The sequence below is a fragment of the Culex pipiens genome, chromosome 3, assembly GCF_016801865.2.
Source record: "Culex pipiens pallens isolate TS chromosome 3, TS_CPP_V2, whole genome shotgun sequence".
In the NCBI taxonomy this organism is placed as follows: Eukaryota; Metazoa; Arthropoda; class Insecta; order Diptera; family Culicidae; genus Culex; species Culex pipiens.
Genome location: NC_068939.1, coordinates 160,735,020 through 160,756,920, shown reverse-complemented (window position 1 = coordinate 160,756,920; position 21,901 = coordinate 160,735,020). Strand labels below are relative to the sequence as shown.

General features: G+C 34.1%; 2 protein-coding genes across 2 annotated transcripts in view; one reads left to right on the top strand and one right to left on the bottom strand.

The window, feature by feature from the left end:
- The window catches only part of LOC120413689 (venom carboxylesterase-6), a 56,301-nt gene extending 36,888 nt beyond the window's left edge, over nucleotides 1-19,413 (top strand). The window contains exons 2-6 of the mRNA XM_039574616.2: nucleotides 6,440-7,132; nucleotides 7,195-7,357; nucleotides 14,768-14,955; nucleotides 18,759-18,924; nucleotides 19,002-19,413. Coding sequence (XP_039430550.1) covers nucleotides 6,440-7,132; nucleotides 7,195-7,357; nucleotides 14,768-14,955; nucleotides 18,759-18,924; nucleotides 19,002-19,363 — 1,572 coding nt within the window. The 3' untranslated portion in view covers nucleotides 19,364-19,413. The remainder of the gene's footprint in view (nucleotides 1-6,439; nucleotides 7,133-7,194; nucleotides 7,358-14,767; nucleotides 14,956-18,758; nucleotides 18,925-19,001) is intronic.
- Nucleotides 11,720-12,515, bottom strand: LOC120413690 (uncharacterized). Its single transcript, XM_039574617.2, has 2 exons — nucleotides 12,449-12,515; nucleotides 11,720-12,384 (listed from the first exon to the last, which is right to left on the bottom strand). The coding sequence occupies exons 1-2, from the start codon at nucleotides 12,498-12,500 to the stop codon at nucleotides 11,759-11,761; spliced, it is 678 nt and encodes a 225-aa protein (XP_039430551.1). The 5' UTR covers nucleotides 12,501-12,515; the 3' UTR covers nucleotides 11,720-11,758.
- Nucleotides 19,414-21,901: the final 2,488 nt, after the last annotated feature.

Here is a 21,901-nt window from a genome sequence, read left to right as displayed (position 1 = left end):
TATTCATGAAGCAAATAAAGTTCTAAAGGAAGGTATCAAATTTTCTGTATTTTACGTAGTTTTGGTAAAATTTTGTAGTACTCAGTAAGAATCACACTCAGAATAATTCGGAAACTTGTAATTTAGATCATTTGAAACATTTTCATAAAATAAATCATAATTTTATCATGAAGCAAATAAAGTTCTAAAGGAAAGTATCAAATTTTCTGTATTTTACGTAGTTTTGGGAGAATTTTTTAGTATTCAGGAAGAATCACACTCAGAATAATTCGGAAACTTGTAATTTAGATCATTTGAAACATTTTCATAAAATAAATCAATGATTTTATCATGAAGCAAATAAAGTTCTAAAGGAATGTATCAAATTTTCTGTATTTTACGTAGTTTTGGTAGAATTTTTCAGTATTCAGGAAGAATCACACTCAGAATAATTCGGAAACTTATAATTTGGATCATTTGAAACATTTTCATAAAATAAATCAATGATTTTATCATGAAGCAAATAAAGTTCTAAAGGAAGGTATCAAACTTCCTGTATTTAACGTAGTTTTGGTAGAATTTTTTAGTATTCAGGAAGAATCACACTCAGAATAATTCGGAAACTTATAATTTAGATCATTTGAAACATTTTCATAAAATAAATCAATGAATTTATCATGAAGCAAATAAAGTTCTAAAGGAATGTATCAAATTTTCTGTATTTTACGTAGTTTTGGTAGAATTTTTCAGTATTCAGGAAGAATCACACTCAGAATAATTCGGAAACTTATAATTTGGATCATTTGAAACATTTTCATAAAATAAATCAATGATTTTATCATGAAGCAAATAAAGTTCTAAAGGAAGGTATCAAACTTCCTGTATTTAACGTAGTTTTGGTAGAATTTTTTAGTATTCAGGAAGAATCACACTCAGAATAATTCGGAAACTTGTAATTTAGATCATTTGAAACATTTTCATAAAATAAATCATAATTTTATCATGAAGCAAATAAAGTTCTAAAGGAAAATATCAAATTTTCTGTATTTTACGTAGTTTTGGTAAAATTTTGTAGTACTCAGTAAGAATCACACTCAGAATAATTCGGAAACTTGTAATTAAGATCATTTGAAACATATTCACAAACTAAATCAATGATTTTATCATGAAGCAAATAAAGTTCTAAAGGAAAGTATCAAATTTTCTGTATTTTACGTAGTTTTGGTAGAATTTTTTAGTATTCAGGAAGAATCACACTCAGAATAATTTGGAAACTTGTAATTTAGATCATTTGAAACATTTTCATAAAATAAATCAATGATTTTACCATGAAGCAAATAAAGTTCTAAAGGAAAGTATCAAATTTTCTGTATTTTACGTAGTTTTGGGAGAATTTTTTAGTATTCAGGAAGAATCACACTCAGAATAATTCGGAAACTTGTAATTTAGATCATTTGAAACATTTTCATAAAATAAATCAATGAATTTATCATGAAGCAAATAAAGTTCTAAAGGAATGTATCAAATTTTCTGTATTTTACGTTGTTTTGGAAAAATTTTGTAGTACTCAGGAAGAATCACACTCAGAATAATTCGGAAACTTGTAATTAAGATCATTTGAAACATATTCACAAACTAAATCAATGATTTTATCATGAAGCAAATAAAGTTCTAAAGGAAAGTATCAAATTTTCTGTATTTTACGTAGTTTTGGTAGAATTTTTTAGTATTCAGGAAGAATCACACTCAGAATAATTTGGAAACTTGTAATTTAGATCATTTGAAACATTTTCATAAAATAAATCAATGATTTTACCATGAAGCAAATAAAGTTCTAAAGGAAAGTATCAAATTTTCTGTATTTTACGTAGTTTTGGGAGAATTTTTTAGTATTCAGGAAGAATCACACTCAGAATAATTCGGAAACTTGTAATTTAGATCATTTGAAACATTTTCATAAAATAAATCATAATTTTATCATGAAGCAAATAAAGTTCTAAAGGAAAATATCAAATTTTCTGTATTTTACGTAGTTTTGGTAAAATTTTGTAGTACTCAGTAAGAATCACACTCAGAATAATTCGGAAACTTGTAATTTAGATCATTTGAAACATTTTCATAAAATAAATCATAATTTTATCATGAAGCAAATAAAGTTCTAAAGGAATGTATCAAATTTTCTGTATTTTACGTAGTTTTGGTAAAACTTTGTAGTATTCAGGAAAAAACACACTCAGAATGATTCGGAAACATATAATTTAGATCATTTGAAACATTTTCATAAAAAAATCAATGAAATCAATGATTTTACCATAAAGATCTAGTCATAAAATGAGGCATTTTTATTTTTTCTGTAGTTTTACGTAGTTTTGTGATTTTTTTTGTGAAAATAATGGAAATTTGAGAAGTTCATCATAATCCTGAGATCATAACGGAAATTTTGATATATAATTTTATGGGTTTTGCTAACATTTTAGCAAAGTTATTGTGTTTTTGCAGCGTAGCAAAAATGTTCCCGCTTGAGTCGCTTTTCGGAAATACACGCGGAAAAAAAGTTGCTCCGACTAATTTAGTCGTAGTTATTAGAGGATTGATCAAATCGAGATCTGCAAAGTTCTAGGCTCATCTGGAGATCCGTACAAATCTCTGGAAAAAGGAATCATCCAGATTGGTTGAGTTTTGGCTGAGAACCAGCGAGTTGAAGTTAGCGTTCCAACTTTTTTTCCGCCTTGGACGGAGGAGTGTTAACATGTGAAAAAGTCCTATGAAAACTTTAAGTGGCGTTTTGACCGTGTCTGGACCAAATATTTTTATCGGAATCCTCGGAAAATTTCATATAACATATCAAAAAATTTGCGATGTTGAACTGTACGTTTCCGAGAAATGGTTTTTTCAAAATAAAAACTGGGTTTTTCGACGCGCCACGCGCAAAAACAGGAAAATGACGAAATCGGCAAAAAATCAACTTTTTCACTAAAACTGCGATAACTTCAAAATTTCAGCAATGACATATACATGTTAGGGTACCAAAAGTTGCGACTTTAATTAATTTAACCGATGACAGCCGTCCATAAAAAAATGATATCCAAATATAATAGAATCTGTATCTTGAGAACGGAATTCCTGACATAGAAGTCGATTTTCGCATCATACTTTTTTCAATTTTTTTTATATGGTTTGGAGGATAAATAAAGGCAACTTTTTAGCTATAAGCCAGCAAAGGCAAAACATAATTGTACACAAATCAGAAAAATGGAAAGTTATGCAAAAATGCACATAATACATCGTGTTGTATGTAAATCCTGCAACATCAAGAAAAAACATGATTCTTATGTAAAATAGTCTGGGGACACGACGGTGAAAATAAATCGCATGTATACTGAGAAAATTGCATGCAAAGTTTTCAGTTGCACAATATGCACCAAAGTTTGATAAAAAAAATCGAAGATCTGATGACGTCATTCAATTTAGCAATCAATTTCCTTTAAAAAAAAGCCGACGAATTTTGCAGCTCATTTTTTGTTTCCAAGATATGGCCATTTAAAATCCATTTTTTTAAGAATGACGAAAATCGTAAAACTTAATTTTGGGCTGGTGTCCAAAAAGAAGGTGCGGTCCGATCTTGCTCAAATTCGGGATTCTTGAATGTGTCAATAGCAGAGTTACCAGGTCAAAATTTGAAAAAAATTGGCAAAGTATCGAATAAAAATCTGGAAAAATCTGGTGAACTGAAATCAAATAATTCTGAATGATGAAGGGGAAGGAGGATCTAAATAAATTCAAAAGATTGTAGATTTCAGATGGGTTAACTGATGTCATGGTCTCAAAAATGTGTTTTTTTTTTATGTTCTATCAGAAAAAACATTATTTTTCAGCTAAATTCTTTCATTTTAACCAAAAAGTAGTTCAAAACGAGCCGGGATAAATCTGGCAAAATCTGACAATATCTGGCACCATGAAGGGCGATTCTTAATTCTGGCAGACACTAGAAAAATCTGGCATTTCCAGATTTATCAGGCAACCTAGCAACTCTGGTCAATAGCATAAACAGCTCTGCTTAATTTGAGCATGATCAGAATAAGTTGATTTCGAATTTGTGTACAGTTGGGGCGAAATGACTTATTGAAAATTAAAAAAGTATTTCACAGATTTTTTTTTTGTAAGGTGTACCACCATGTAAAATTTGATACCATTTTTAATTTTTTTTAATGGTGCTCATAGTTGTCCTAGTCTTAAATGTTGTATAGATAATTTCAAACAAATTCCAATAGTTCAAAGTTTAAAGAAAAGAAACAGTTACAAAAAAACGATTGACCGGTTTTTTAAGTGATAAAAATTACACATTCATGATATTTTGTAACATTTCAACAAAAAAAAAGCATCATCAAAGTTTGAATTCAAGCCTCATCACTGAAAAAGGATGAATATCTAAATAAAATAAATCCATTAAATTTAAAACGCTGCATTTCATGGAAAAATGTGTTATCGGCTGCTGTGTGCTATCTTGTGACACAGACCATTTTGGTCGAAAATGACGTTTTGCTATACTTAACAAACACTACAAGGTGCATTAAACCCGATTTTGGGAACTCGCTTCCGTTTCCCGGATATCGCAATACAAACTTGTGACTTAGACCAATTTATCATCAAAATGATCGTGCACACTTGTGACACGTCATACATGTTGTTGGAAAATGTGGTAAATTTTGCTTGTTTCATGTTTATTTTGATTTGTTGATACACACTTTCTAAAGACAATGCAATCTTTTGTTTTTGAAAATATACTGATTAAGTCGGTTAAACTATTGATTTAAGCCTATTTTAGTTTGTATGGGAATTCTGTGCACACTTGTGACACGTAGTACAATTTTACTTTCAAAGCACATTTGTGACACGTGCTTTTCAGATTTTGTTTACATAATTTACTGTATCTTTTAACTGGTGTTACCAAATTAGTTGGAACTTGGAGCGTTTGTTAAGCGATAGTATACGAACCGATTGCTTCAAAAAGTTTGGCTTTATCATTCATAGTTTTGAAAATATTTATCATCAAACTTTAAAAATCGATTTTTTTGACTAAAACTATATGGTCGTTGTAACAAGATAGCACACAACAGACGTTATGTAATTTTCGATTACATCTTAATTTTGCATTAAAAATAAGTATTAAATTTTTGTTTTACTACATTTTCGATATTTCACAAAAAATCTCGAAAAAAAATTATTTTGGTTTTTTTTCAATCAATGAACAATTGTCTGCTTTTCCTCGTTTTTAAATTTTGATTTTTATCATTTTTATATAAAAATGATAAAAATCAAAATTTAAAAACGAGGAAAAGCAGACAATTGTTCAATCGCCAAACAATCGCCAACACCCTCCCTCACACGGTTTATAGATGACCCCTACACGGAAAAAATACTTTTTGCCTTCCTCACCTTACTACTTTTTTCAAACCAACACAACAGCGTTAAAGTTGAGAAAATTCTCTAAAATTTAAAGATACAGCGTCCTAAAAACTGGTCTAAAACGTGTTTATTGCTCGGCAATCACGTTTTAGACCAGTTTTGAGCACTGTTTAATTTTATGCAGGTTTTAATTTTGTATATGCTGCAAACAATGATTTTAATTGTAAAAAAAAAAACTTCAAGTGACTGTTCAATGTTCAATAGTGTTCATTTACGGAAAAAAAATTATGATAATGTTTGACCGTTATAAAAAAGACTTTAACATATCGGAAAAGCAAGTTAAACATAAAACAGACTTTCAAAAATACTACAAAACAATAAAAAAACAACGAAAAGTCAAGTGAAACCCGAAACCCAGTGAGTTCTAGCAAGTAAATCAACGCCTTCGTTGAGCATTTTACCTTGTCATAATAACTCAATTCACTAAGCATTACTTTTGCAGGCATTTCATGAATAAAAACACAAAACTTATTCATTACTCGCGTCTGGTCGCTCAACTCGCTCGAAATTCGATTTCGCTCCCCGATGTTCTGGTTTAAATCCACACACACTCAAGTACATAAATTGCAATGCGCGTTTTCATACCTGTACTTGTGCACTCTGTGGGGTGCCATCGCCACCAATGCATTGCTCAAATTGTCACCACTGGTGGAATGGTGGCCAAACACGGTCTAGGTTGAAATATAATTATTATTCATTAAATTAAAAGTGCCAGGCCGCTTGACTAGTTTCCTTGCAGTATGGGGGTCGCCCATAAAAGGGGCCTCATTTTAGTTGAAGTTATTGAAAACCATTGTTACCACTTTAATGGACGAGCTTCAAATCAATTCAGATATATTTCTCTACCCATGAACACCCGAGAACTCGTGAATTGCCTTGTGAAATTTATGCTAATTGGTGTTGATTTAGCTTTTTTAACTGCATTTTAAACTGTTAGCTGCTGCCGCCCTGAACTAATCAGAGTTATTTATTTCTCTGCCCACTTCATCCACAGGCCCCCCTTCCGTTCGGTGACTGGACAGGTGTTAGGACCGCCCTAACCGATGCGCCCCTCTGCAGCCAACGCGACCCCTACCGGCGTGACATGGACATCTCCGGCGTCGAGGACTGCCTGCAGTTGAACGTGTACGTTCCGGAGCGACCTGCGCAGGTGGGTCCACTTCCGGTGATGGTGTTCTTCCACGGCGGTGGCTGGCAGTGCGGTTCCGGAAACAGGATGTTCTACGGACCGGACTTCCTGCTGGATCATGACGTGGTGTACGTTGGAGCCAACTTCCGGTTGGGACCACTTGGGTTCCTGAGCACCGAACAGGAGGACTGCCCCGGGAACAACGGTCTCAAGGATCAGAATCTGGTTCTGCGGTGGATTCGGGACAACATTGCCGCCTTTGGGGGTGATCCGGACTCGGTTACGATCTTTGGGGAAAGTGCCGGTGGAGCTAGTGGAACTTACCATATGATGTCACCAATGTCGAAGGGGCTGTTCCATCGGGTAATTTCGCAGTCCGGAGTTAATCTGGATGCGTGGGCGCAACCTGCGCACACTGGAGTGGCTCGCAAGAGGTCCGTTGAACTGGGTGAGATGCTAAAATGTCCCCAAGGAAAGGAAGGAAAGTTTGCCGAGATGATGGATTGTCTGCGACAGGTTCCGGCGGCGGAAGTTACCAAGGCATTCTACGGGTTCTTTGTGAGTTTTCCCTGAACAATCAGTAAAATTTCAAATAAATTAACACTGATTTGGAATTTTAGACCTGGGACACCGATCCGATGATACCGTTTCCGCCGGTGGTGGAGCCGGATCTCCCGGGGGCGTTCATCACCAAACATCCCCGCGATGAGTACGAACCGCACGCGCTTGGTCTACCTTGGATGACCGGGCTGACGCTGGACGAGGGAGCGCTGAAGAGTGCCTGTGAGTATTTTTTTGTTTCCTTTTGACCAGTGTTGGTATTATTGCGCTCTCGCGAGAAAATTTTCTCTCTCTCGAGTTCTCGCCGCGAGTCTCGAGCTGCCGAGAGAAACTCACCGATTTCCCGTGCTCTCCTCCGCTCGCGAACGGGCTTTCTCGCGAGCCAGAATTGCCCGTTCGCGAGAAGTTGAACGTGTTAGAAACGAACAAAAAACAACACAGCGATTGAAGTTACACCTCTATACCATCGCCTGGTTCGTATTCATAAGCCTGATAAACAAATTTCTAGCTTGGGACGAACGTCTAGCACGAGGCGCTCGCGGCGAGAGCGAGAACGCGAACGAAAATGCGAGCGCGAGCGAGAAGAGAGAAGTACTACAAGTTCTCTCCCTCGTTCGCGAGCGAGAAATGCTTTCCTTCTTCTCGCTCGAATTCCAACAATGCTTTTGACAGATCGATGCCTCTGTGCTTTCTTATGCTAACTAGATAGGAAAACCAGCAAGCTTAGTACAAAAGGGCACAGAGGCATCGAGATACTATTTTTATCTTTCGTAACAATCTTTCAAAATTGCGTTGTTTATTCGAACAGTAATTTTTTTTTGTTTTGCATTTTAGATTTTTTAAAATTGGACTTTCATTTCAAAAGGGCTAAACTAAGTTTAAGCCCGTTTGCAATGTAAATCATGATTTAAAAAGTCGAAAATATTTTTTTTTGCAATTCCGTTGTTTTTTTGTAACTTGTTGCATAAACTACTATTTTTAAGGAGTTGAAAAAATGTCACACATGTTTTACTTTTTAACATTAGAAATCTGATCAATGATTTCCAAGATATCATCGACTGAAAATTGAGGGTCAATTGGGTGGATTCCCGCCTTATCCACTGAGCTTCTATCGGATGGTGAAGTAAAACGTCGGTCCCGGTTTCTCCTGTCTCGTCAGAGGCGCTGGAGCAGAAATCCCACGTTAGAGGAAGGCCATGCCCCGGGGGGCGTAGTGCCAATAGTTTCGTTTTTTTTTGGGTGGAACTATTAAAAAAATCATTTTTGGTAATTTTCATTCTTTGCAAAATTGTAGAATATTTTTCAGGTTTTTGAATATATTGTTTCAATGCAGGATAAGGATGCACACTGTTTTTTTTTTAAATTAAAAAAGGACAATTTTGTTGAAATTTTACCTTAAAAATGGCTATAACTCAAAAAAGGTTTACTTTATCAAATTTTACAAAAGTACTTTCGATTAAGTTTTGTTTGAGCATTTTAAATACTTTCCAAATAACACTATTTAAAACAAAAAAAAAAAATGCTTGACCAATAACAAATCGTCCGTCACACCCTATAGCTTAAAATGTGGCACTTTGTGTTCACCAAAACATGCAAAACAATGTTTTTTTTTTTTTGATAAAAAGCTATTCAATAAAATAAAAATAAAAATAGTTTTTATTTAGACTACAACTACAACCTACAACTTTGCAGAAGATACCAAATCTATCAGAAAATTCCTTCTCCTCGAAACACATATTTTCGAATATTTTTAAGGACTGCCCTCAAATTCGCATGGAGACTTGTATGAAGAAACTAATAATGCAAAATGGTTTATTAAGACATGGTCAATGTTTATACAGTTAAACAAATACAGTGAAAAGTCGATTTGCGATTTTTTTTGAGAATTCTCAGATATATTTAATTATTAAAGTGAATGAATGAGAAAACCTGCGAAAAATATTTTTTGTTTAATCTTATTTAAAATTCTATACAATTATACTGTTTTTGTTTCTCGTAAATGCAGTAATCAATAACTTTAAAAAAATATTAAAACTGAAAAAAAATAAGTTTTAGTTACTCAACATTGCTTGAGGAGGTATACAAAAATATAGAAATTCAATAAGGAATGAGCGGGGTATTTTTTTGGCAAATTTAAATCAAATTTCCAAATGATTCAAATGTAGGGAAAAGTGTTTTTAGCAACATTTTTTTTTAATTTTTAATGGAGTTAGAAGTCTAATTAACTAAAAACATTTCGAAATGCATTTTCCTCCGTTTAAAATCATATTTATCAACAATATTTTGAATTTTTGTGAAATTCCGTTGTCCGTTTTTTCGGCAAAAAAAAAATTGTGGATGCTTAGATATTTTGAAAAATGATTGCAAAATAAACAGGCAGGTGTTAACTGTATTTTAAATGATTTTTTTCATTTAAATGTTGAAACCATGCCTTGTAATTTTTTTTAGGCCGCTGCAAATAAAAAAAAACATTGCATCTTTAGGTGGTTGGTTCTTTCCTCACATTCATATAGTGAATATCTTCATTCAGAATTGCATCATTCCCCCTTAACATGTTTAATGTATTAAGCTTAATTACTCATTTCTTTCGATAGGGTTTTCAGATCTTCAATCTTTTTGGCTCATCGGTAAGGTCTTTTGATGACCTATCCAACGATAGTGCGCATGATAGATCCGGACAACGTTTTCATCAAAATATCTGAGATCCAGCCTCTGATAAGTGTTATATTTACACTTAAGTGCTCATAACTTTTGATAGTGTTGCCATATCTTCAATCTTTTTGGCTTGTCGGTAAGGTTTTTTTATTACCCATCTATCGATGGGTCACATGATAGATCCGGACAGCGTTTTTATCAAAATATCTGTGTGTATAAACAACACTTAAGTGCATATAACTTTTGATAGGGTTATCATAACTTTGATGTTTTAGACTCATTTGAAAGGTCTTTCAATTATCTAACTGACGACGGGTCGCATAATGGACCCGAACATCATTTAACGAAATATCCGAGATCCGGCCTCTTTATAGTGTATAAATACCACTTAAGTGCTAATAACTTTTGATATGGCTATCAGATCTTCGGTGTTTCAGGCTCATTGGAAAGGTCTTTTAAAAACATTTCTAAAAAAAGTCCCGCCCGTGTGGATCAATCGGACCGCGCTCTGGATTCACAATCCAGAGGTCGCCGGTTCGAATCCCGCGGCGGGCGCTCTAAAATTCTTTGTGTAAATATGGGTATTCGGCGCCGTCGCTCCGTGCCATACTTTCATACATTTAGGAGCCCAGGGCGGCGAAGTCCTTGTAGATAAAAATGAAGACACTAGTGGTTGGTACTAGCAATGGTGGCCGACAGCTATAAAGTCAACTTCGTCTAAAAATGTATAACATTCTTACAATCTTCCGGACTTTTGTTAAAATCGTTTTTTTAGCATAACTTTTGAAGTACTTTTCTAAACTTCATAATATTATCTAGGGTCTTGTGGGACCCCAAGACGGATCGAATGAACGGTCCAAATCGGTTAAGCCAGTCCGGAGATAATCGTGTGCATATTTTTCGGTGCACGGACTTACAGACATACACACGCAATTACAGACAATTTGATTTGGCGATAGATATACGTGAAGGTGGGTCTACGAGGTCGAATAAAGAAGTTTTATTTTTCGAGTGATTTTATAGCCTTTCCTCAGTAAGGTGAGGAAGGCAAAAAAATGAAATTGCAATTCACAGTTTCAACATTTGTATGCAAAAAGTGGTTTGAAATGCATCATACACCTGCCGAATTGTAAAATATTTAAATATTGACGATTTTTTTGGGAAAAAAATCTTTTTGGGGTGCTTTACATTTGAATTTCATTAAAATTTAAAAATATTTTTAAACGAGTTTCAAACATGCTTCAAATGATTATTAATGTAGAAAAATGCATATTTTCATTGAAATTTTTAAGTTTTTTGAAAAAAGGTTTTTTTTGCTCACTGATTTTTCGAACCATATATTTTCCACCGTCAAGCCCAGTTTTCATCTAGGATGTTGCGATTACCTTTTAAAAACCTTTAAATAAAAATATATTAAATTTGCATTAAAAAAATGCAAAATATATTTTTTGCAATTCCGTCGTGAAACTACTTATTTTTCCTGTCATTCTTGAACGACGAAATAGCCTACTTTTCTGTACCAAAAATAAAAGAATCGAATAGCAACACTTTTCAAAATAAATGCTGAAAAGTTCTACTTTTCAGCACTGAAATGGGTGCTGAAAAGTTGAACTTTTCAGCACTTGTTTCGAAAAGTAACACTTTTCAACTTTTTTTTTATTTAAACGATTTATTAACAAAATACATGAAAATTTTACTTAAAATTTCACTCAATGGGTGTTTTTCGGAATTGCAAAAAATGTTGTATGGAACTCGTTGCAAAACTTGATTTTTTCAGCACTCTTCGTATTTATCCAACTCGGTGAACCTCGTTGGATAAATGTACGACTCGTGCTGAAAAAATCCTCTTTTTGCAACTTGTTGCATAAACTACTATTAAAAGGGTTTAATAATCAATTATATCAATTTACAGTCATAGAAATCCATCAGAAATTACGAATTAAGTTTAAGCTTTATTATCGCAAAATGTCAACAGTAATTGGTTACAGCAATCGTTATTATCGCCACTAGCACTGTAAAACACACTTCAAACCCAACCCGCTCAGCTCCACCCGTAACCGTTTCGTTCCACCCGTAGGGGAAAATCTCATACGATCCCGGCAGTTTCGAAAAATCAATCACTTTTGGAGGTCCCACCGGATGCCGCCATTCCGTCGATGGATTCGCACTGTTGTTCATAAACAAAAACACAATCGGCTGTCCATTGGGGGCTTTGGCCACAATTTGTTCCGTTTCGTCCATGGCGGGATGTTTCGTGACCATTACGTTGATTTCCACCTGCTCGCCGTCGCCCAAATCAATCGCGTTAAGCTGGCCAGCCCTGGCGGAACACGGTTCCTGGGGGCTTCCCTGCGGACACAGCGAGCACTGGCGGACGGTCACGTTGGTGGTGTCCCAATCGGTGCAAAAGTTCTGCCGCGTGGTGCAACCCTGCTGGAAGGTGGTGGAGTTGGCGGGTTTGACAATCGCTAGTTCTGCCCGGAAGCAGGCGTTAAATGAACCGTCCTTTCCGGAGCAATCCTGGACCGTCGCGTTCTGGGCGCAATCCGTCCAGCTGATGGTGGATTTGCATTGAGTGCAATTGAAAGTGGCCGCTGAAATGGAGATGGATCTCACATGATATCTGTTTGCCCTTTAAATTTAAAGCTTCCGATTTACCTAGCACTGGCCATGGGAAGAGGACACTGGCGAAGGTTAGCAGAAACCACATGGTACTGCAATGGCAACCGTTTCAGAGGAAAGAATTCAAATGAGTCGTTTAGTGGAGACTAACTAGGCAGAGTGTACTTATCGTTATCAAGCAATTAGTTACAGACCTTTTGCTTATTTTTAACCTTCATCTGCATAGTTATTCTGGAAGATTTTTTAATTTTTTTGATTTAATTAACTGAGCAATTCTCTGAGATTTCGGTCATTCGATTTTTTTTTACTTTTAAACCTGCTGAAACTTTTTTGGTGCCTTCGGTATGCCCAAAGAAGCATCATTAGTTTGTTCATATAATTTTCCATACACATTTGGCAGCTGTCCATACAAAAATGACGTATGAAAATTCAAAAAATCTGTATCTTTTGAAGGAATTTTTTGATCGATTTGGTGTCTTCGGCAAAGTTGTATTTATGGATAAGGACTACACTGACAAAAGATACACGGTAATTTTTTTTTGGTGATTTTTAATTTAATTTTTTGTCGCTAAAATTTGATTTGCAAAAAACACTATTTTTATATTTTTTTATTTTCTGATAAGTTTTAGGAGACATCAAATGCCAACTTTTCATAAATTTCCAGAATGGGCAAAAAATCTTTGACCGAGTTATAAATTTTTGAATCCATACAGATTTTTTCAAAAAATCGAAATATTGGTCGCAAAAAATTTCCACTTCATTGTTCAATATAAAACCAAATTTGCAATCAAAAAGTACTTCAGTGAAATTTTGATAAAGTGCACCGTTTTCAAGTTATATCCATTTTTAGGTAACTTTTTTCAAAATAGTCGCAGTTATTCATTTTTTTTTAAATAAGTGCCCATGTTTGCCCACCTTAGAAAAAAATATTTTTGGAAAGCTGAGAAAATTCTTCTTCTTCTTAGTTACTGAGATATTGCCATGCAATGGTTTAAAAACAGAAAAATTGATGTTTTCTAAGTCTCACCCAAACAATCCACAATTTTCTAATGTTGATACCTCAGCAACTAATGGTCCGATTTACAATGTTAAAATATGAAACATTCGCAAAATTTTCCGATCTTTTCGAAAACAATATTTTCAAAAAAATTAAATCAAGGCTAACATTTCAAAAGGGCGTAATATTGAATGTTTGGCCCTTTTGAAATGTTAGTCTTGATTTAAATTTTTTGAAAATATTGTTTTCGAAAAGATCGGAAAATTTCACAAATATTTCATGTTTTAACATTGTAAATCGGACCATTAGTTGTTGAGATATCGACATTAGAAAATGGTAGATTGTTTGGGTGAGACTTAAAAAACTTCAATTTTCCTGTTTTTAAACCTTTGCATGGCATCTCAGCAACTAAGGATCGTATCAACAAAGTTCAAAAAAGCAATATATTGAGAATTTTCTCAGCTTTTCAAAAATATGTTTTTCAATAGTGGACAAACATGGACACTAATTTAAATAATTGAATAACTGCGACTATTTTCAAAAGAGTTACCTAAAAATGGCATTAACTTGAAAACGGTGCAATTTATCAAAATTTCACTAAAGTACTTTTTGATTGTAAATTCGATTTGACATCGAAAATTGAAGTTAAAAAGAGATCAATATTTCGCTTTTTTTAAAGTCGGTATTGATTCAAAAAATCATAACTCGGTCAAAGATTTTTTGCCCATTCTGGAAATTTCTGAAAAGTTGGCATTTGATGTCCTCTAAAAGATATCATAAAATAAAAAAATAAAAATATGATTTATTTGCAAATCAAGTGTTATTGACAAAAAGTGAAATTAAAAATCACAAAAAAAATTTACCGTGTATCATTTTTTTCAGTGTAGTCCTTATCCATACCTACAACTTTTCCCAAGACACCAAAGCGATCAAAAAATTCCTTCAAAAGATACAGTTTTTTGTTGTATTTTCACATATCATCTTTGTATGGACAGCTGCCAAATTTGTATGGAAAATTATATGAATGAATCAATGATGCAAAATGGCTTCTTTGGGCATACCGAAAGCACCAAAAAAGTTTCAGACGGATTAAAAAATACAAAGATTAAAATTAAAGAAAAAAGACCGATTCCGTAAAGAACTGCTTAACTGTTAATATCTAAAAAATTTAAACAAAAAATATTGAAACGTGACTTATAAAAAATGAAATTGATTCCTCAGAGGTGCCAAGTAGCCTCCATAACAATTTTCACGCCATTACGCGTAAACGTGCAAAAATGAGCCAGCTTTTTTCGCACTCATTACTTTCGCATTTTACTAAATTTCCACCTTTTTCTTCAACCCCCCTCCCCCCACAGCCCTCATCAACCTGTCGGAGCTGCGGGCCAGCCTGAACGAAAACTGGGAACGGGCGCTGCCCGTGTCGCTGTACTACAACCACCACCTTCCGGACCGGGCCCGCGTCGAGGACATTACCGGTGCGATCGGAAGCTTCTACTTTAACGGCCGAAAGTTAATTAAGGAAACGGAACAGAACCTAACGAACGTAAGTGAAGTGGGGGCGGCGGTTCTGGTGAAGGGGGGAACTTTGCAGGGAACTCAAACAAATTACAATAATATCAATTGATTTCGCGAAGCTTTGTTCGGAATGAATTTTGCGATGGAGACAGGAGATGGTTGGAAAATCAATTTAAATTGGGAAATGAAATCGCTACCTTTGCTCGGCAAATCAACTCCAGCGCATCCGTTGTAATTTCCGATTTTCTAGAGATAATATTAGCTCAATTGCCATTTATTTCTCGGAAATGAGCATGGCAAAGTAATGACAATCGTGACTTACTTTCATATAAAAAAGAGCAATTCCCTGTTCATGTAATGGTGCATGGATACTAAATATATTTTTTTAATTAGTGTTTCATTAGAATTTCACAGTTCTGCTCCAGGATGTTACATCTGCAATTCAGAGATTTGGAAAACCTTTCAACTGAGATTAGTTCATATTTTTGAGTTTAGGTTATGCTAGCTGCGTGCTCTTTTAGGGGAATTTAAAAAAAAAGCGTGGATCTCGAAACATGTTTTTAAATCGAAAATAGACTACAAATTACTGTTTGCATGCTTCAAAAATCATATTTTCCATGAGTATAAAATAAAGATAAAGTTTTATAAAATTTGTTACTGTTGAAAATGCAATTCAAAGTAGAAGTTAATAAAAGTTGAGTATTTTCAATGCAGAATTAAAAAAAAAACATCGCAAGCATTTTTGTACACCCAAAGTTAAAGAACGAGAAGATAGTCCTCACGAAAAGAAACGCGAGGAAAGTGCTATTTCGCGAGAGTATAGTCCTCTCGCGTGTTCATTCGTTCATTGAAACAGTTCATCATATTGAGTGGCTTATATGGACAAATGACCACCACTTAGTCACCGAACCATGGTGGCCCATACGGCAAAGGCACGTTTCAATATGCCGAAGGTCTTGGGTTGGAGTCTCGGTACCGGTACTTTTTTTTGACAGATGAACTTTTTTTGAAGATGAACCCATGAGTAAAGTACTCTCGATAATTTCGGGATTTACCCTCTCCGTCCGCACACAGTACCATTTTACTACCGAATCGTGCTCTTTATCCTCTCGTATGCCGATGCCCAGTTCTGGGTTCCTTCCAAAATTACAGCTTTCGAATCTACACAATTATTAACAGTGGCAGAATAAATTTCAAATATTCAAAACTCAGTTAAAACTCAATTTTGATGAATAAATGACATATAAAAAACAATAGGCGTCATCAATAAAGTATGTCACTCTAAATTCATTCATTTCGACAGTTATAATAATTTGTTGTGAAATACTCAACATTTTCACAAAACTACGTATTTTCGAAAAAAAAAAATTGATTTTTTTTACAAATGATCGGAATTTTTCATACAATTCAAAAATTATAACAAAAAATTTTGAATGTAGTAAAAAATTTCACGTTTTTCACCTTTTTTCGAAAAAAAAACTAATAATTCAAGTTTTTTTTATATTGGGCATCAAATGTTCGGGATTTTTTCATACAATCCAAAAATAATAACACAAATTTTTGAAAACACTCAAAATTTTCACAACGCTACATGTTTTCAATTTTTTTTAAATATAAATTTCAGTTTTATATAAGCAAAAATCCGATTGTATGATACCCGTATAATAAAAACTGAAATGTTGAGTATTTTTTTCAAAAGTCGATGCCAACATTTCAAAAAGCGTCATGTACACACCATCCTTTTTGAGAAAAACGCATTTATATGTTGAACATCCATTTTCAATTCCCATTTTAATATAAAAGCAAAATAAGATGTTCTAATGATAACAAACGATGAAAAACGTTGCTTTTATTGATACTTGATCATCCAAATTCAATAAAACATTATTTCCGTAATTTTATTTGAGAAAAACAAACATAACTTCTTTTGAAATCACCAACGTTTATATCACCCTGCTGTCATTGAGGGGTACGCTTTGTTATGATTCGTTTTTCTTCGCCGAATGTACATGGCGCTTTGTTCATGTTGCTTTTTTTTCGTCACGAGGTTCTGTAGTTTTTTATTTGACAGGTTGACAGGGCTATATAAACAGGGACTGCTGATGGCAGAGATTTTGTTTATGTTACTTTATTTAAAATCATGATTAAACAGACTTTACTGAAGTAATTTTTGCTCATTTTTGGTGGAGAGGTAGCTTATAAGGAGTACTTTCAGATTATTCAATAACCCAGAAAGTGTCAAAATGTACATGATGCCTTTTGAAATGTTACCGTCGAAGTACGTAATTCTGTCAAAATTTTGAGTATTTAATTGTTTTCGTAGTAGTAACTTTTTCAAAACTTTTTTTCGTAAAATCGCGATAACTCGTGATGCTTATAAGCAAACCCCTTATGTCTATATATCAACATTTTTGTAATTGTCTGCTCTACAACTTTGTAGAATATTGTTTTACTCTAAAAAATAACCCTGCAAAGTTAGAAAAAACACGAAATTTTAAAATCAAAAATTTTGTTCTAAATGAAAAAATGACCCTTCTGGGTTAATGTAGATTCGAAAAGAACATTAAATTTCCCATAAAATGACATGCTCCAAATTTTTTTAATGTCGGGTAACGGAAAATGGGAGAATTTTTAAAACTTTTTTAGTGTTTTTTTCGATGAAAAATACGTTTTTTCGGAATTCTGAGTACGCCATCAAATCGGGCGTCTAATTTTACATAAAAGTCCCTTTGACACCAAATTTCTATCTCATCACCGTTTCAGGCTGCAAATTATTGAAAAACACCTCTTTTTTCGCATGTTCAAAATGGAAGGGGTCGTACCGCCCCTCCGTCACGAGATATCAAAAAACGGACCTCGGTTTCGTGATCAGGGACAAAAGTTACCCCTTATGACAAAGTTTCACGCAAATCGAAGATGGGTCGGGGCAACTGCTGTGTGAGTTGGCGGAGAAATAAATAAAATAAATTAAATATAAGGAAATAAAATTCAAAATTAAATTAAATTTTATTCAATTAATATATTTTAATTTTCAGTGAAATTTGAATCATGTGCACCTTTTCCGAGTTATGTCTATTTTCAGGTTATTTTTTTGCAAAAATCTAAATTTGTATAGAAGATTTTAAAAATTGTGTACCATTTGACAACTTGTTTTTGAAAATCATATTTTTTTAATGTAAAAAACGATTTAAAAAAACCGAGAGAATTACTATAGCATACAATTTTTGAATTCGAGACACAGATGTTTTCTTGTTCAAAATCTCACTTATGTGCTCATAGCTAATGCAGGGTCACCAGATCTACGTTATTATCTCCTTGGGTCACATTTTGAGACAAGGTATGACCAGATTTTGAATCTTCACGAAATATTTGAAGAGTATTTTAGTTCTTTTATCAAAAATGGGTCATTTGACAGAGGCAGTTGATATGTATTTCTTACTTTTTTTATATCTTTTATCCAAATTTCTTGTTTTACTGACAACACTTAGAACCCTCACAACACTAGATTGAATTGATTAAGCCAATATTCATATCTTCTGTTTAGCGAGACTCCCCGAAATCAGATAAAATTTCATTAGTGTCCTCCACATTCCGTTCGCAGGTCGGTTCCAATGGAGCCATTTTTGTCTTTGCAAACTAACCAACCGGTTTGTGAAATGAAAAGTCCAAAATTTGTTCCCACAAAAAAGAAAAAGTCCACCAATTTCGTTACACGTTGACCTCCAGCACCGGTGCTCGCTCTCCTTAGAAGAGGGGGAAGAGATTTAATTAAATGTTTGCCCCCTTTTTTTCATTTGGTCTCTTTCGACTAACAGTTTCTTTTTTTGGCAGCTTTACTCGGACGCTTGGTTCCTCGCCGGAATGGACGAATATTTGCGCATCCGGCTGGAGGGCGGACGGAAAACTCCGGTGGGTCCCACGTTTGTGTACCTGTTTGCCCAGCGCACGGCGGCCAGCTTCACCGAGATTTTCGAGGGTGGCAAGGAGAACTACTACGGTAAGTGGACCCCTGCTGGTCAGCCAATTTACCATGGAAGCCATGGAATGAAGACCAAACATTTTCTCTTCTTTCAGGGGTTTGCCACGCCGAGGAGTTGCAGTTTTTGTTCCCAATCGCGAAGGACCTGTTTGTAACGGCCGTGCCGACCCCCGAAGAGCTTGAGGTTCGCCGCGCCATCACCAAGCTGTGGGTTGACTTTGCCCGGACGGGTCATCCGACGCCGGTGGATTCCGATGGTGGAAAGGTGCCCCGGTGGCCACCGACGGATCGGTTTCCGCTAACATACCTGCGGATTGGTAGTTTGAACCCCGACCGGGAGCCGCTTTTCGCGGTCGAGCAGGGTTTCATGGAGGAACGGGCTGAGTTTTGGAGGAAGTTGAAGGCTCACCATCCGGCGGGGTCGATGGTGAATGAAGTGGCTAAGGATGAATTATAGGAGGTGGACTTGGTTTTAGGAAGTGAGCAATAATAAAATGGAATACTCGTGTAATGAACAAACAAGTGTTTTGTATGTTTCCCTATATCACCTCATCTCATGATAAAATAACACAGCATACATAAAAAAATCATGTGTTTGCATGAGGTTTAACTGAAGCTAAACTTTATCGCAAATTGTGTTTGATAATTGATATTTTTGTAATTGGCTTTTTTTAACATTTCAACTCCCAACCCCCCAAAAAAGTCGGGCATAACTCAACCAATCGGGACGGTTCTATTTTCCAGTGATTTGTAAGGATATCTAGATGACCCTAGAACTTTTCAGAACTCGATTTGACAAAATCTGTAATTTTTGCGATCTAAAACATAGTTCCAGGGTGACCACTCAAATCCCTTTTTAAATTCCAGACTTTTCCAGAAACTAAAATAATAGGCTTTTCTTATCTAAAGAATGATTTCAAACAAAAAACTCTTTATAAAAAAGTTAATATCAACAATCGAAAATTATTTGATGAATTTAAAAAATAAAACTATTGAAAATTTCCTTCAAACCAGAAAATTAACAACTAATTTAAAAAAATACTTCAAAAATGGAAGCACTCATTATTTTCATTCAGATTACAAACATAAACAATCAATCCTTGAAAAAAAAAAAAAAAAAGCGAAAGCTTTACAATACTTAAAATTTCCATGTGTATTTTTAAAATTGGCAAACATTTAGTTTTGAATACCTCGTTTTAACTGAAAATTGCAAAAAATGTATGATAAGTTGTATTGATAACTGTATTTAAAATTGTATTCTTAATTTTATTTTTTTGTTTAATCAAAGAACGCTTGAAACATGATTACTGTTCTTTCTAAGAATTGTGAAATTTGTTTGAAAAATGTCTTGATTACTAAATAAATATATAAGTTCGAGTAACTTTTTCGTGTTTCAATATAACTCGTTTAAAAAAAATTGCAATCATTATTTTATAACAATTTTAAAATATGAAGTTGAATTTTCAATCGAAAAAATCTATACAGAAATGTTGTTAGAGTGGACAGTTTTCGGAATACACAAAAAATGCGGTTTAGTTCCCATTTCAGAAGATATTTTTACAGGTTCAGAAAATATCCTATAAACTTGTCTAAGAAACATTGAATTGAGCGGATAAAAGAAACAGGATAATGAAAGTTTTGTAGGTCTCACTCCAACAACCTCCCATGTTTTACTGCCAATATCTCAGCATCTTATGGTCCAATTTTCAAAGCTAAAAAACATTCGTGAAATTTTCTGATCCTTTAAAAATCAATTGCAAAGGGTCAAATATTGAATTTTCTACTAATTTAAAATATAAGGTTGATTTCAAAATTTTTAAAATATCAGAAAATTTCACAAATGAGCAATTCTCTACCAAAACCGGAAATGGATTTTATTTGTATTTTTTGATTTGGCTCAAACTTTGTGGGGGCCTTCCCTATGACCAAATATGCTATTTTGTGCCATTGGTTCACCCATACAAGTCTCCATACAATTTTGGCTGCTGTCCATACAAAAATGGTACGTAAATATTCAAACAGCTGTAACTTTTGAGTGAATTTTCTGATCAATTTGGTGTCTTCGGCAAAGTTGTAGGTATTGTTGAGGACTTTTGTGAAAAAATAGGTACACGGAAAAAAAAATTTGCAGATTTTTTTATAAACTTTTTTTTCACTAAAACTCAAATTCTCAAAATACGTATTTTTTGATTTTCGAGATTTTTTTATATGTTTTAGGGGACAAAAATCCGCAACTTTTGAGCCATAGAAAAACATGGTCGAAAAATCTGCCGCCGAGTTATGAATTTTTGAAAAAATAGTGATTTTTGGAAAAAAAATTGAAGTTTCATGCAAAAACAAGTTTGACATTATTTTTTAATGCAAAATTGAATTTGCAATCGAAAAGTACTTAACAGATTTTTTGATAAAGGGTTCCGTTTTCAAGATATAGCCACCGAAAGTTTGATTTTAGCGAATATTTACATACCATTTTTGTATGGACAGCAGCCAAAATTGTATGGAGACTTGTATGGGTGAACCAATGACGCAAAATAGCTTATTTGGTCATAGGGAAGGCCTCCACAAAGTTTGAGTCAAATCAAAAAATACAAAAAATAAAAATGGTCGAAATCGGCCGATTTCGTAGAGAGTTGCTCAAATGTTCAATTTTTTTTTGTTGTTTCAATGTTTTTAGGCGAAATTTCAGGAAGTTTTCTGAACCTTTCGAAACAAATAGTACTTTCAGAAATGGTCACTCATGGGCACTAAATTGCATTTTTTTTTGTAAAAATCTAACTTTTTGTGGCTATATCTCAAAAACGGTCCACTTTATTACAAAATCATAACTAAACGAAAAAATGTTTGCCTTTACTTTTTTATGGTTTAAAATTGCTCAAAATTGGTTTTTGTTCCATGAATCCTAAAAAAAATAATTTAATTTTTAAGTTCAAAAGAAAATTATCAGATACCCTGGATCATTAGTATTCTCTAAAACGATCGTGCAAATAATCAAGAG